The 17,294-nt window shown below is 36.7% G+C and overlaps 1 protein-coding gene across 1 annotated transcript in view; it reads left to right on the plus strand.

The window, feature by feature from the left end:
* Positions 1 to 17,294, plus strand: part of LRP1B (LDL receptor related protein 1B) — a 587,356-nt gene that overhangs the window by 468,068 nt on the left and 101,994 nt on the right. The window contains exons 56-59 of the mRNA XM_059820081.1: positions 155 to 240; positions 3,752 to 3,874; positions 5,649 to 5,830; positions 9,216 to 9,415. Coding sequence (XP_059676064.1) covers positions 155 to 240; positions 3,752 to 3,874; positions 5,649 to 5,830; positions 9,216 to 9,415 — 591 coding nt within the window. The remainder of the gene's footprint in view (positions 1 to 154; positions 241 to 3,751; positions 3,875 to 5,648; positions 5,831 to 9,215; positions 9,416 to 17,294) is intronic.

Consider the following 17,294-nt stretch of genomic DNA (forward strand, 5'->3'; position numbering starts at 1 on the left):
ATTTGAATGTTTTAAATATTTCTTTCATCCATAACATTGATCAGAGCATGTAACATTTATTTTTCAAACCCATCTGTATTTCAGCATTGTATTCCTGATTTTCCATAAATTAACGTAAAAGCTAGTCTAATATATTCTTTCTCCCGGGGTTTAGATGAGGAACCTTTCTTAATTCTGGCTGATCATCATGAAATAAGAAAAATTAGCACTGATGGATCCAACTACACTTTGTTGAAACAGGTATAATCATAGTACCATGCTCTAAGTTTAACTCAATACTTTTATTCTTTTCTAAAGTGTGCAACTGACAGAAATATTCTCCTACAATTGGCATTGCGTGCACCATAGAACAACTGCAGTATTTTCAGAGTTTTTATAATGTTATAAATTGACTATTTTATCTGAATTTGACGTGATTAAAGCTCAGGCAGTTGTTTCGTCAGTCATTCTGATGTACTAAAAAAATTGTTACTTGTGATCCTCTTCCATCACAATATGTTTTGCGCAATTTGTATATTTCAGTTTAAAAAAAAAAAAAAAAAAAAAAAACAAAAAAACAATCAGCCATGTACTGTTTGGGCTACTTACCGTCATAATCCAAATCTATTTTTTTGATTTAGACAGACAATTCCAAGATTTACAATATTATAATACACAAACATATATCTTTGGCTAAATCTAATTTTTTTAATAATTACTCTAAATTATTACAACAGGAAAAAAAAATTATTTGAAAAAAATCTACAAAAATAGAAAGTCACCCAGTAAGTACAGAGCTGTCATTTTTAGCAGTTTCTGCTCTGCTTCTATGCTTCACCTAAGTGTAGTTACTTACCATAGGTTAGAGTTTCAAAATATGTTTTATTAAAAACATCTATTTCCCTGAGTACTAATTAATCAGTTGTAGAAAGACTAGAAAATCAGTTATTGCCAGTCAATAGCATTAGGCTTTTTGTGACTTCTTGTGTCAGTAAGCTGTGCATCTTAATGTCACAAGAGAGGTGCTCAGGTCTTCACAACAGTAATTACAGAATTAACCATCCTGCATTAAACATTGACTTTATTTAAGCATAGCAAGCATTATCTTAAAGTCTGTTTGTTCTTCTGAAATCCTTCTGACTACCTCTCATTGACATCTCACTGCCTTTCTCCTCTTTTGCTGGTATATCTATTAATAGAAGCCTGTGAAAAGAGGGGAGCAATAGTAAATTTTCTTTATGGTTGGTGCTGACAGATTGGCTCAGAGCGTCATCAGTCTTGAAATTAATGGACTCCTCTTCAGTATGTTAGAGACCGTATAGCTCCAGCCATTGAAGAGAACATGTGTTTTCCATATCACATTAATTCACTAGTCTAATAAACACCTCTGCTATTCAACCTACTGGCCTTTGGTCCTACAAATACGGCATTTTTAAAAGCATCCAGATTTGAAAGCAAAAGAGGGAGCTATACCAGCAGAACAGGTGGGCTGTCTTCTTCATAAGGACATATTTTTGTCCTTGTAATGTTATGATGGGTCGTCTCGTAGACATCTACCAGATGAAGGCAAATACCAGAGCTGCTCTGGCAAAGGAGCAAAACCACCCTTCTCTGTGTATTTGATCTGTGCTTCGCCATTCTAACAGTTGTTCATATAAACTCAGAGTAAAGGAGCTGAAAGTAGGTATTCATTCAGTCTTCTCTGAGTTGTTACGTGCCAGCTTTTTCCTCTTTTTTTTTTTTTCCAAATATACATAAACAGTACAACTGTTTGAATTGCATCTCATGTATGTTCTTTGCCTTCCATTTCCTTCACTCCTAGTCATCAAAATTCTTAGGGTTTCCATAGACAGAGTAGATAGAGAGAAACTTTCTCATGATTTGTGACTTTACCTGCATTTTTTTAATTGGGGCACTAAGGGAATGCAAATCATGGCCTAGGATACCGTGTGCTGTGTGTAAGAGACAAACAAAACCACAGGTTTAAGATGAGAGACTAATGCAGCTGATGCCATTTGAAAGCTTCCCTATTCCTTCTAAAAGCAGATTACATGAGAAATGAGAAAGAATTATGCTAGGAGGACTTAAAAGTGACAAGTAGACCATGAAGAGGAGATGTTGTGTGGACAGAGAACTCTATTGCAGATGTACCTGCAGTTGATGTTCTGATAAATATTGGAACTGAACTGACCCAAAATAGAACACTTGAAACCAAAGACTTGCAGGCAGTCAATTAATCTGGATACTTAAGAAACTTTTACAGTGTTGTGGAATATAGAGATATAAGGTTAATTTTTCACAAATTACTGACTTTGATTTCTATAGTCTGTTGTGTTCATTCACCTGTTGTCTCTGTTAAGAATTTGGGGTGAGGGTTTACCTGTAGATGCATTTATACTAATAGTAGAAGAAGAGACAGGAAAAGTGTTTTGCGGCACAGTTATGACTGACAGAACTGCAGTTCATTTTGTTAAAACACAGTGTGCATGGATACGTGATTTCTGAAAATGCGAGTGGTCCTCCAACACTGTAGTGTTTCAGGCTTTCTTTAATGATTGTTTGTGCAGCATAATCACTCTTTTCCTCCACATTTTGATCAAAAGATAGATTTACCGTATTACGCTGTAGTAGTTGGCAGATAAGCCATATGTCACTTTCTGTACAATTAAATATTGTTGTTCTAAGTTGTTTATTTTAGACCTAGCTAGTCCAGCACACCCCCTCTACAACTATGAATTACATTAACAAGGGAGGTTGCTGATCTACCTGAGAGTAGAATGTCATTGGGCTGATAACAGAATTGATAAACTGATCTTGCGGCTTTAAAAGAAGTGCAAACTGCATCCCTTCTTTTTACCACTGCTGCTCCATCTTTGATTGATAACATCATCTTTGTATATGAAGAATAATTGTGATTTCACTACATATCAGAATATTAAGCAGATTATGGGGCAAGGCTTTCCTATTCTCAGATAAGGAAATAAGAGCCATCATCTGAATGCAATACCTCTCCTTCGTATCTGCCATTTGGGATGTAAAGCCATTATTATATGACTGCTCTTTCCAACCTGTAGGACTACCTCCGATATGATCACCAGTCTTTCTTACAACTTCTTGGCTTAGTAATTGGAGCCATGGGAGACTTCCAAATCCCTGCCAGATCTCTAACTTTCATGCTTTATGTATATACTGCCTCTGTGTGGGTGTGTATACACATGTATCTATGTACGCAGTACCTACAATATAGCATCTACGAATTGAAAACCTCCTTATTCAGGAATTAAAGTGAATGCTTTTTTGAACATCACAGTTTTGAATTCCTGATTAATTTATATTAATGATGAAATGTTTTCATTTAGTAAAGCTAATAAATTTTATGCTATTTCTGAATTTATTGTTATAAAATGAATGTCATCTAGTTTGCCAAAGTAATGCCAAAGGTAGTAATTAACAGGGAAATTGAGCAAAAGTTAAAGTTTGTACTGCTAAAGGTCATTTTAATAATAGGAAAGAAAAACGCAGACACTTCATGTAGTTTCATACGTCATCTGCATTTTTGAAATGAGATAGTTCTTTGTCACCATATTTATTTCTTTTACAATTTTTATCTTATTCTAGTGTATGGAAAAATGAGAGAGGTACTTCAAAAACACGCAGTCAGTAAAATAAAGCATTTTGAATATTACATGCAAGGTATTTTGCATTCTGAATGCTATCAAACAGTTCGTATTCAAACATTTGAATAAATGGACTTTTTTTCTTCTTTTTGTAGGGGCTGAACAATGTGATTGCAATAGACTTCGACTACAGAGAAGAGTTCATCTATTGGATTGATTCCAGCAGACCAAACGGCAGTCGCATAAACAGAATGTGTTTAAACGGAAGTGACATCAAGGTAATTGGGGATTAATAATGTCATTACTAGAATTAAATTTTTTGAGTATTTTGGGGAAATGCTCCTTCATGGTTTTAACCCAGCTTGTGAGGTTTCAGTATATGCATACAAACACAGCATGAGCTAGCAAGTCCTGGTAAAATTTAATTGCATTTGTATCTTATTTAAAATAGAGATAAGGACAATTGACATTTGACTGAATTGGCAGTTCAGTGTGGTTTAGAGGATGCCAAAGAAAAAGAAGAGGTATAATTCTGTGTAGGCTGTGTAAATACACTGATGTATTATTTCTTCATATACAATTTTCTGTGGTCTTCAGTTTGTTTTTCTCTCTCCTTAACTACACTGGTAATGAAAATAACTCAATGTCTTTGCTGTGAATAAAGTATTTTATTAATATTAAAAAATTGGTGCATGCCTGGATTTAATTTTAAAAAGATCTTATAAGGTGATAAATAATGTAATAACCTGAAAAGGTGTTTTTACATATTCATAACTATAAAATTGGTTTAAAATATTTCAGTGTCCCTTCTTATCTTGAAGGCTTTTCAGTATCTTCGAATGGTAAATAAAATTAAAAATAACACATTCAGTTATATGTAATCAGGTTTATGTGTAAAGTTTATACTCTATTGCACATACTTTTAGTGGTAAAGGTGGTGATAAATTAGAATGTACACAACAGTAATAAACCCATTATTAGTACTTAAGAAATCTCAAATATTTTCAAGTATTGCTCTCTCTGTGTTTTTTTTTTTCTTAAGTTCTAGTTGCACAGGCCTAATCAGGAATAGAATAGATCAGAATTAGACCTTCTCAGGAATGGAATTTTTAAGCCTAGAAGAAGTTAGACTCTAATGATTGGGAATATTCAAATGTCACTCAACACTTAACATGGAGTACTCCCAGCCAAGCAAGATTGAGTCATACAATCACGATGAGATTTGTAATCATGTATATCTAGAGGCATTTGTTCAAGTCTCAAAATTATTCAAGTCATCAAAAACCTTGAGAATAACACATCCCTGTCAGTAGAGCATAGGCTTTCCAGTAGGTCACTAAATTGCTTCTGTATCTCAGTTTATTCCTTAATAACATAGTCCTTTTGAAATTTAACGAATTCTTAGAAAGTTCCTCTTTCTTATGCCATATGAATGTTGAAAATAAGGGAACAGTATTTATTTTCCAACTAGGTAATTTTTTCCTGTTTGCTTGAGTTGGGTGCCCTTATGGCCTCTCTGTCATGATGACATATGGCACCACTGTGATATTAAAATGAAATATATGCCAATGTAGACTGATGAGAGAACTGGTGAGCTAATAAGCAGATATGTTTGAGGGCACGCTACAGGTAGAGAAGCCTTATCTCCATTCTGTTCTGTGAAAAATAAACAGAAAAGTAAAGGGAAAAAAGTCTTTTTTTTTTTTTTAATTAAGACAAAAGGAAGATTAGAAACTTAAGAGGAAAAATGAAAGATACAGAATTCTTCAAATTTAGTGCATAATGCAGGGGAGTTGGAAATTTTATATTTACTACATCATGGTATTCTTCATTCTCCCTTTTGTAAGCAAAGTGGCACGTTGTCTTAGTTACTTAAGAAGTGTCGTTACTTCAGAAGCGTCATTGTTTAACAGGGGATAATACCTATTTTTCGCACGTCGTGTGTCACTGCATCATATATCCAACCTCTCGATATTGTATTATTAACTCTTGAATTGTTGTTCCTTTTCCTGGTATTTAGATGAATAATTTATGTAATTTTTGCTTTTCTAGGTAGTCCACAATACAGCTGTTCCCAATGCACTGGCTGTCGATTGGATTGGGAAGAATCTCTATTGGTCTGACACTGAAAAGAGAATTATTGAGGTGTCTAAACTCAATGGCTTGTACCCTACCGTCCTTGTGAGCAAAAGAGTGAAGTTTCCTAGAGATCTGTCCTTAGATCCTCAAGCTGGGTATGAAGCAGCCATTTTGTAGTAATTAATCTTTAATCCTAATTTTATATTTAAATATTTTTATAAAAACAGAAGATAGGGAATACTAATTAGTTTTTCATTATCTAACTTTCAGTTACACTGGATATCAGTAGTCTAAAATACATTAACAATGCTTGCTGTATCGTCATTACATATAAAACTGGTATAATAGAATGGAGGTACTAAACCATGTTTTGTTATATTTACTACTCTGTAAATGTTTTATTTTTGTAGGAGGAAAGCAGATATTTCAAAAAATATCCCTATGTTTTTTTAAGAAGTGTGTTACTAAATAACAAAAAGTTCATATTACATGGGAGACAATTCTTCTGTTTTGTTTCATTTATTCACTGAAGTGAACTATCTTGTCAGCATTCTTTCCTGTGTTTACTAGTTTCCAAAATGATTTAGGCCACTCAGCTACCACATATTTGAAGACTTTTTTCTCATAGTTTTTGCATGTTAATCGAAGAGTGCAAATGTTTAATCCCACATAATTTGAAGATAGCTTTTGCCATTTTTATTCTAAAATTGAAGTTTTGTTTTGCACAGAAGTCTAATAACTGGACTGATTAATTATTAGGATACAAGGCATTTATTTTAGGAGACTTAGTTTCTAACTTCAGTTTTCAGAAATTTGAAATGACCAATATGCTTGAAAAATTTATTGCAACAATGATAAGAAGTGAGAACTGCGTAGTTAGTTTAAGTAGTTTGTTAACTGGTACCTTTAATTGCTAATTTTATTGATTATTGCATGATTTATAATTTATTTTTTAACAGAAATCTGTGCTGGTATTCTGAGTGCTGTTTTGAACACCACTACCATTTTTGATTTCTTGACTGGTGTGAGAGCTATAGGAACCATGGACATTTTTTATCACAGTGATATTCTAATTTTAAAAGATTATAATTTTTCCTATAAAATGGATGTCCTTGAGAAAATTAACCTAATGCTATGAATTTTAAAGAGAAAGAAAGAAAGAAAAGAAGTCATCTTTCTATTAACAAATTTATTTACTATTTGATTTTCACAGAATCTCAGAATGGTTGAGGTTGGAATGGACCACTGAAGGTCATCTTTTCCAACCCTAAGAGATAGAAGCCCTTTTTACTTTCTTCTGTTTGTTTGTTTTGATTTGTTTGGTTTTTTTACCAGAAACTTTCTAGCCATTTCTATTTGATCAAAACCAAATAAGCATTAGAGAGACTCAAATAAACCAGCTAACCATTTCATGCCAGCGTCTAATTCAAAAGAAGAAGAAAGATTTTATATCTTGAAACAGAAAATGCATAAAAACATAAAAAAACATTGAGGTATTTCCTGGTTATGTGACAATAAGTGTAATGCCACAGCCAGTGCTTGCTGGGTCTGTATGTCCCAATATGCAGTTAATGCCTCGAAAACAAAGGCCTCTCAGTTCACAATAAACTATCATCTCTATTAACACTATCCACTAAAACATCACAGTACATTTAACTGAAAGTGATTAAAACCTGGTGGATTTCTAACCAAACGTATTCTCTTAAATAAATATTTATGCTGCACATAATCTTTAAGAAAATTAATACTTCTGAATAGTAATACTTAAATTATTATCTAGTCTCTGAATAAATAAAATATGGACTATGGAAATTTTGCCCTATATCCTTTTAGATCTGAATTCCATATTCCATTCCATTTTGTGGAACGTTAGGATACATCTGCATAAATTGGATGTATAAAGCTATTGTAGTGTCTTATAACACTATTATAGTATCATGGCAAATTAATGATTTGTTTCCATCTCTAAATTCTAAGGTTCAAATAATCATCTCAAATGTCAGTGACAGGAGAAAATTGTTGAGTTGGTCTGGACTCTACCAAAACAAAGAAAACCAGTGTGTTTCCTAGCTAAGAAATGTAACCTATCTATTTTACTATTTTTAAGAGAAAAGCCGTTTTCTACCAGTTCTTAGAACTAGCATTGGATTTTCTTGTAACTGTACCTTTTATTCCCTGTAAAATTTGGCAGGGAGGATGAAGAAGTTTCTTAAATGTAGTCAAGATACTAATACATGGTATATCTCTCTGGTTGGCTGGACATCCAGAATGTGTTCCCTGTGTATGCAAAGATCAACTCTAGAAAGTTTGTACAAAGAGCCCCAGTGTTCCAGGAGAGTTTGGATATACACAGGCATAATAAACTTACTGTGCTGCTGCTCAGCGCACACTATGTGTACAGACTTAGTTTTCTGAGGCCAAGCTATTTTTTTTTTAAATGTATATATTTATTTGTTTGTTTATTTTAATAAGGAAAGCTGCTGGAAATAAAACCTGTGTTTGCATTTCAAATTCAGAGTTGAAATAGTATTAATTGTATCTTTTTTGCTCATGAATGAGAAATGCTAAATCAACTATATTGCTGATGCCATACAATAGTAATGATATATTTCCAAAGAAAAAGTTTTCTGTTGGAGTCAGTGGAGAAAGTTCCCTTTCTCCACTGCTTATGTGGAACAGGCTCACTGCCAACATATTGCACCTGTGTTTTGTAGGATACCTGTATCTGTTCTTAGGGCCACCATTTCCTCCCACACACAAGTAGTATTGCAGATGGCTATTAAGAATATGAGCTGCATCGGGGTTTTTGAGAGCCTGTCCAAGACCTGTAGAGTAGAAGCATATCAGCTTCCCAGCTGGAAAGATCTATCCTGAGGTTCTAAGTAATGGCATATAGCAGAAGCAACATGCATCTATGTGCCAAATAATAGGAGTTTTTCTTTTTTTTCTTTTAAAACGTGCTCTGTACTGTTGCTAAATAGCATATTGAAGAGAAAATTGCTGCTCAGCTTTCCAACAGTCTTTCTCAGTGCTTTGCCCATTTTTAAGCCCTTTATGTGAGAAACTGTTCTAATGTTTTGGAACTAGTACTTCTTGAAGTAATACAATTTGCATCATACTACTATTAACAACAAAACAAGGTTTTGTAATATGTGTTAAAAAAAGAAAGGTAACTGTAATACAATATTTGTCGTAAGTTTAGCAGTGATGCCATTTTTTGAACGATGGGAGATTTGCAAAGTCCAGTCTGGGCGGTGCTTCAAATTCTAAGGTATCAAGACTAAGCAATTTAAATGCACTTTTTACTAGTTCGTAATGAATTTGATGAAATCACATCTAACGTGAGGACTCTGCTATTCAAATCCTTTACATTTAGCACGCTTATTTACAGACAAGTCTAGAAAAATCCAAAAATCTACCTGGAAAAGGGAAACATTACAGAATAATTACTGATTTTTTTCTTGAGACCAACTAAATAATTATTAATTGTTGTTATTTTTGCATCTCTAAACGAAGCAGCTGTTGTATTTTGTTTTATAGATACTTGTACTGGATTGATTGCTGTGAGTATCCTCACATTGGCCGTGTTGGAATGGATGGCTCCAGTCAAACAGTTGTCATAGAAACACAGATATCTAGACCTATGGCTCTTACAATAGATTATGTCAACCATAGACTGTATTGGGCTGATGAAAATCATATTGAGTTTTCTGACATGGATGGATCTCATAGACATAAAGGTTGGTCAGCAGCTTTTTTTTATTTTCTTTTTTTGATAATTCTTAATTTGAAGGTGCTTTGCGTGTTATGTATAATTATGTAAAAACTGTACGTTAAAACATTTTTGCAACCTTTATTGATACATTTTTTCCTTTTAATCAGTATTTTAAAAGTTGCTTTCCCTATTCCTTCTCTGTTATGAATATAAATAATTTTTAAACATGCAGTAATAAATGTCAATGGAAAAAATGTCGAATGAAAACAGAAACTGTAGGAACAGCCTCAGCAGTCAGAGGCTGCCCTATCAATTCCATACTCTAGTATATATTCACAACACATGTTCTCAACCAAGTTACAAAGCCAGTGTCACTTGGCTGTTAAAAGTGGAAGGGATATGTCCTCTGTGCCGTGTGTCAGAATGCAGCTAAAAGCAGCCTCTTCTCCAGCCTGGAAATACCCATTAGTCTGCTCAGCATGAGTCAACAAGGCCAGTATTGCAAATGTAATTTGGGGCTTTCCTGGTAGATGGATAAAATAATAACTTTGGAAATACTTATGTAATGAAGTAATTTTTATCCCTGTGTTCTGCTTCTCGCCTAACAGATAATTAAAAAGCTAGTATCTTTTCTCTAGAAAGAGTTTAAAAAAAAAAAAAAGTTTTACAATATGATGAATAGTTCTTATATTCCAAATGGTATAATTAAAGATCTTTCACTTTAATTAGAATATATGAAATACTCAGTACTGGTGTGTAGGTGGGTTTTTTTCTGAGAATGAACAGTGTTACTTGAGCTCCCTTCCACAAGCTTTACCCAAACCTCAGAACTGCTGCTATCCTGGTAAAACTTCATGCATTTGGGCTTTTCTAGGCCTTTATCTCATACTGGGTGCCTCCAGGTTTTCTCCAAACCAGAGTTCATGAGATAACTACTTTATTTTCAGATTGAAGCTTTGCTGTGAAATAAACAAAGAAAAAGTTTTCTAGCCCTTCTATTCGTGAATAGTGAGTTGTAAATAGATAATGAACAATTCAATGGCACTTATTTGAGATGGTAGTTTGGAGAGACTACGGCAATAGCTATAAGAGCTGTAAACATTGGCATTAATCTCAGCATTAACTTCCAAGGTTTTTGCAAAGAGCACAGGACAGTCATAACCTGCTCACCTAAGCAGTACTTGCCCAGACATACCTCCAGTGCCGGCTGGATTCCTGCTGACAGTCTATTTTTCTGACAGATGAAGCAAAGCTCTGTACTCCTCTTGATGTTATTCCCTGTGCTGCTATCCTTCTAGTTTGTTCTCGTACAATTATCCTTTTACTTTTCTTCCTGTATCTTTTAAGGAAAAGAAGTAAATAATGGCCAGTGTGTCTCTCTTAGCACTAACGAGACTGCGGTGATCAAAACTTTCTCGATTTTCTTTTTCAACCTGAAAGTTTCAGAATTTTCCTTTCTTGGAAAATATCCTCCTATCACTGAATTTCAGAAGATATCCGCAAAATTCCAGTCACGCTGTCTTTGGTGTCCGTTGCTTCGGTCTCCAGCCTGTGGATTTCTCTTGCCCGAGTGGGTAAAATCAGCTTCAAATGCTTTTATATTGACAGAGTAAATGTCTTCCCCTGAGGATACGTGAACCTAGAGAAGAAGGAATTTTGTCACAAAGGTGAAGAGCAGTGTTTCATACAACAAATTCTCTTCCTCATTCAACAGAGCACCACCACTGCTAGTTTTAGACAGCTGAATGCGTTCATGACTCTCTTAGGAGCATGTCTGACTCTCTAGGTATTACAGTGAAAGTGTTAAAAGTCAAGTATTACGGGACATTCTGTAGGCTTTTGTTCCTGATAGTTTAACCGTTTCCATTTATGAATGAAAATTAATGAAAATTTGGTACCAGTTAAATATCTGAGGGAATCTCCAAAAGTGACAGTGACTTTGTGTAAACCTGGTATCATACTACTTCTGAGATGTCTGTTTTAAGTACAGATGATATACAAATAATCAAGCAATAATAAACATGCTTTGGGAGAAAGATCCTGAGGCATTTAAATTATGTGGGAGGAAGATTTTCTCCTTAGCTAATGTTGTTTGTCACTTTCTGTTGTCAAGAGCTTCACTAAAAATGTTATTATCAAACCAAAATCAAGTTGTAGAAAAGTTTCTGTGGATTTAACAAAGAAGTGATAGAATTCTTGGTGTCTGAAAAGGATGAAACATGCCTCTAGGTGCTCCAAAGGATGTTTTGAGAATTTTGCAAAGCTCCTACATAATGATCAATTTATCTTTAATCAGAATCTTTTCCCTGCCTCCCCCCTTCTCCTGGAACAAACTAACAAATTTTCACAGAAACATTAAGGCTGGAAAAGACCTGTAAGATCAAGACCAACCATCAACTAACACCACCATGCCCATTAAACATGTACCACAATGCCTCGTCCACACGTTCCTTGAACCCCTCTAGTGATGGTGACTCCACCACTTCCCTGGGCAGCTTATTCCAGTGTTTCACCACTCTCTCAGTAAAGAAATTTTTCCTAATATCCACCCTGAACCTCCCCTGGCCCAACTTGAGGCCATTTCCTCTTGTCCTGTCAGGCATGTCAGACATGTTGCATGTTTTCGTGTTTCAGCACAAGACTAGAACTACTTCTGGAAGATAAAATTTAACCATTGCAAATTAAGTGTCCTAATAAGGGAAACTTGGGGAAGTTCAGTGGTTGGGGTTAAGAGGAAGTGAAACTGTGATCCCTTCCAGCTTTCTGGTATGAGAAACTGTAACCCATGTTGATAAGCACTTAAATGAGAAAGATCAGTTTTATATCTTGTGATAACTGAGTTTCTTGAGGACATATTTTTCACATGGATTTCATGGTCCATTTTCCTTTGTCATTTTGAGACACTTTGTATTGTCAAAGTTAATTAAGGGATGGTTGAGTTTATTCTGTTCTTTGTGTTTTCAAATGGAGAAGGATAAAGGCACAGATATGATGACCATAAAATACATAGTCATGGAGCAGAGAAAAGATTCTAAATGGGAATCATGTAAGTTATGCAATGTGAAGTGCTAGTTATCGTCAGCTAAGTATTTTTTTCACCTGTTTCTGTGACATTTCACAGAATCACTGAGGTTGGAAAAGACCTGTAAGATCATCAATTCCAACCATCAACGCAACACCACCATGCCCACTAAACCATGTCCCTCAATGCCACGTGTTTTTTTGAACACCTCCAGTGATGGTGACTCCACCACCTCCCTGGGCAGCCTGTTCCAATGCTTCACCACTCTCTCAGGAAAGAAATTTTTCCTAATAACCAGCCTAAACTTCCCCTGGCGCAACTTGAGGCCATTTCCTCTTGTCCTATCACTAGTCACTTGGGAGAAGAGACCAACACCCACCTCTCTGCAACCCCCTTTCAGGTAATTTTGAAAAGCGATGATGTCTCCCCTCAGCCTCCTCTTCTCCAGACTGAACAGCCCCAGTTCTCTCAGCCGCTTCTCATAAGACTTGTGCTCCAGACCCCTCACCAGCTTCGTTGCCCTTCTCTGGACATGCTCATTGAGTTGCTCTCAATGTCCTTCTTGTAGTGAGGGGCCCAACACTGAACACAGCATTCCAGGTGCGGCCTCACCAGTGCCGAGTACAGGGGCACGATCCCCTCCCTACTCTTGCTGGCCACACTGTTTCTGATACAGGCCAGGATGCCGTTGGCCTTCTTGGCCACCTGGGCACACTGCTGGCTCATATTGAGCCGGCTGTCGATCAACACCCCCAGGTCCTTTTCTGCCGGGCAGCTTTCCAGCCACTCGTCCCCAAGCCTGTAGCGTTGCATGGGGTTGTTGTGACCCACGTGCAGGATTCGCCACTTGGCCTTGTTGAACCTCCTACAGTTGGCCTCAGCCCATCGATGCAGCCTGTCCAGATCCCTCTGCAGAGCCTTCCTACCCTCCAGCAGATCAACACTCCTGCCCAACTTGGTGTCATCTGCGAACTTACTGAGGGAGCACTCAATCCCCTCATCCAGATCATCGATAAATATATTAAACAAGACTGGTCCCAAAACTGAGCCCTTGGGGACTCCGCTTGTGACCTGCCACCAACCAGATTTAACTCCATTCACCACGACTCTCTGGGGTCGACCGTCCAGCCAGTTTTTCACCCAGCGAAGAGTGCACCTGTCTAAGCCACGAGCCACCAGTTTCTCCAGGAGAGTACTGTGGGAGACGGTGTCAAAGGCTTTACTAAAGTCCAGGTAGACAATATCCGCAGCCTTTCCTTCATCCGCTAGGTGGGTCACCTCGTCATAGAAGGAAATCAGGTTGGGCAAGGATGATGATATCCTCAATATCATTTGAGGAGAAGGCTAGCTTGCTGTGAGTTTTTTCTGAGAATATGTTTTTTCTATCTTAAATTACCTGTTAGAAAATGTATTAGAAAATGCCACAGAGATTTCACAAGACCCAGCAAATAAGTATCTTATCAGAATGGGTGGATCTTGTATCATAAAGATATTATCATATGAGATAGACTTAAGTGTTCTGTGCTCTGCACTAGATACATCTGGTGGACAAACAGAGCAGTCTTAGGCTAATTATTGACATGCTGTATGTTAAACCAAGGAGTGTTTATTCCATGCAATGGGAGTTTACATGTATTTAGATCTTAGTGTTAACACCTTTTGAAACAAGTTGGTTTTTTTCTTCCTTTCTGACAAATCTTAAAGATTTTTCAGGAAAAGAGAACATCTGCTGCTTTTCTCTTGTAAAGTTCCTCTGCATTTCAATAGAGAAATGGGCTTTTATAATTATCAAGAGAGTTCTAGTAAGAACTTTGAAAACATGCTAACTAGGCCAGAAATCTTACAGTACTTGGGAGCTCTTCTTGGCACTAGGGGCAGCAATGACCTTGCTTATCTGTTTGAAGTTTAATGCTTGATTATGTAAACTGTCTTTAGAGCTTAGCCAATTTAGCACTGCAGCATTGACGAATGTTATGCACAGTAAATGATTAAGCAAGCATTGAAGTACTAATCTGGCTAAGCACTAAGCTGGTTTACTTCTGTGAGCTTTAAAAAAAAAACATTTAAGAATTTGTCAAACTTAACAGCTGCTTTTGGTTCCCACTGCCCAGAGGAGATGCAAGCTTCGCAGGTCCCTAGGTATCTGATTGCCTCATGCAGGTTTTCCTATCCTTCAGAGCTCTTAAAACCCAGAGGTGCCTACCATTTTCCCATTTCACTCTTTGAAGATGAGAATTTCAGTATAATGAAACTATAAAAGTGGAATCTGATAGTCCAGTTTAGGAAGTACAGAAGCTTCTCTGAGCTGAGATTAGTCCTTAACTGTGTCAAGCTCTTTGATGTTTTATACTGTAAAAACAGAAGTTGAGCACTGTGTTGCTTCATCTTACAGGAGCATGAAAATTAAGCAGTGGAAAAGTGTTGAACCTTAAATGAATTCAGTATTTGTAAATGACTTCTTCAGCTGTAATATAGTTAACAGAGAGAAACTTTCCTATAGTATCTCAGTTTGAAAAAGCCTTTTCTTCAGAGTTGGCTTCTGCCTGAGTGTTTACAAACTTCAGAATTGGTGTACATATATGCAAGTTTTAAAGTATCAAGTATAAGGGGGTTTGGAGATTATAACCTTTTTTTGTTTTTAGCACCTATAATTTCAAAAATTGCTATTTGTAAGGGCTTTGTAGTTAGAAAGTGAGTATTTGTGTCTAATTCTGAACTCTGCCACCACAGTTTTATAAAAGAGTAAATCCAGTTATTTACTAAATTGTTGTAATGTAAAAGTAATCTAAGAGATTATAGTAACCAGTTCCTTCCAGTTTTATACTGCAGCTTTCATAGTTCAAAAATTAGAGAAGTCTAAAAAGAGGGTTTCTCACAGCAGATGAGAAATAAATAGTAGTTCTGATATTGCAACAACTTTTTCCTAACTTTTGAGTCTATAGAATCACTCATAGCCACATCTGATAGCAGAGACTGGTAATTGCTTCACCTCCACTATTGCATTCTAGATTCAGTTTTCATAACTGTTCAGATAAAATTCTCCAATTCATATGTCTTCCTAAATCTGATTATTTTATTTTATTGTATTCTATTTCTTTTAAAGGATAATATTCAGGAAAAATACACAGATTCACCTATATTAAAGGCAATTCACACAGTTACATTACCTAAGGTTCCACAGTCTCCAGTTTATGGAGCCCAGTTTATGAAGATTGCCAACAGGTTGGTTTCTGTATCTTCCACTATTCCTGTGATAACATGTCCAAATCTGATTAGATTATAAACTTCTGAAAACAGTTTTTCTACATGATCATTAAAAACTTGGCAGACATTCACTGGTAAAGTCTATGAAGTTTTCCTATGAGCTGGATGTGTTCCATCACGAATTTTAAGGGATGGGCATTACTTTCCATGCAGTTGTTCCTGTCAGAAAGCAACCAGAACAGAGAACATAAAATACAGTTTTGCTTGTGTCACAGCGTCTCCCCCTGTTCAGATCAACGCAATCAAAAATGGGAGGCAAGAGGCAGCCTCCCGGTTTTGATGAAGAAAGTTGCAGAGTGTTGAACAGCTCCTGTAGTTGTGGTAGAAGATAAATGAGATAAACCAAAGGGCCTTAGCAGTTTATGTGCTCAGCTGGATGATGGCAGGAGATAATCTGGGCAGGAGCATGGAGATGCAAAGATGAAGGAAGGAATAGCCTGGGAGGCAGGGAGGGATGAATATTGAAACCAAGGGCAAGACATGGGTCTAAGGTGTAGGGGCTGGTGGGCACGTAAATGGTCTCTATAAATTTGAAAATGAATTAAAGAATCTTTGAAACTCATTAGCATGCTATGAGTCATTCTACTCAAATAGTGGCTTGTATATATTTGAGAATAACTTAATCACTGCTGTGACAGCATGGTACGCCATACTACTGTGGGGTAACTGACATATAAACAACTGCTCGCAGTAAAATTAAAAAGGCAATAAAACATTTTAAAGTGGGACAATAAAATATTTCAGTCCTAGATTTGATCAACAAATTTTATAGGCAGATTTCTGAAAATTTATTCAACTCTTCTCATGGTATCACTATAAGTCATATGCTATTGTCAGCTTTAATACCACAGATATATTTGTGCCTTAAGATGTTTAGATTTAAGTATAAATTTCCTGCTTCTTTTGTGATAGTAGTTTTGGGACGTATAACAATTTTTGTATGAGTTTATTATACTGAAATATTCTCAGATTTCACTATTTTAATTACGTTTTTTGACTGACAAAATATCCTACCACATAATGCTAGGACTTGAATCTTCCATACTTACCCGGTATGGATGAAATTCGACAGAGGCAAGTGTAGGGTACTGCACCTGGGGAGGAGTAACCCCAGGCATCAGTACAGGTGAGGGGCTGACCTGCTGGAGAGCAGCTCTGTGGAAAGGGACCTGGGAGTCCTGGGGGACAACAGGATGGCCATGAGCCAGCAATGTGCCCATGGGGCCAAGAAGGCCAATGGCATCCTGGGGTGCATCCAGAAGAGTGTGGCTAGCAGGGCGAGGGAGGTTATCCTCCCCCTCTGCTCTGCCCTGGTGAGGGCACATCCGGAGTGCTGTGTCCAGTTCTGGGCTCCCCGGTTCAAGAAGGACGGGGAACTGTTGGAGAGGGTACAGCAAAGATGATCAGGGGACTGGAACATCTTTCTTCTGAGGAAAGGCTGAGGGACTTGGGTCTTTTTAGTCTGGAGAAGAGAAGACTGAGGGGTGGATCTTACTAATGCTTATAAATACTTCAGGGGTGGGTGCCAGGAGGATGGGGCCAGTCTCTTTTCAGTGGTGGCCAGTGACAGGATGAGAGGTAACGGGCACAAACTTGGTCCTAGGAAGTTCCATCTAAA

Source organism: Gavia stellata, chromosome 8 (assembly GCF_030936135.1).
Source record: "Gavia stellata isolate bGavSte3 chromosome 8, bGavSte3.hap2, whole genome shotgun sequence".
Lineage (NCBI taxonomy): Eukaryota > Metazoa > Chordata > Aves > Gaviiformes > Gaviidae > Gavia > Gavia stellata.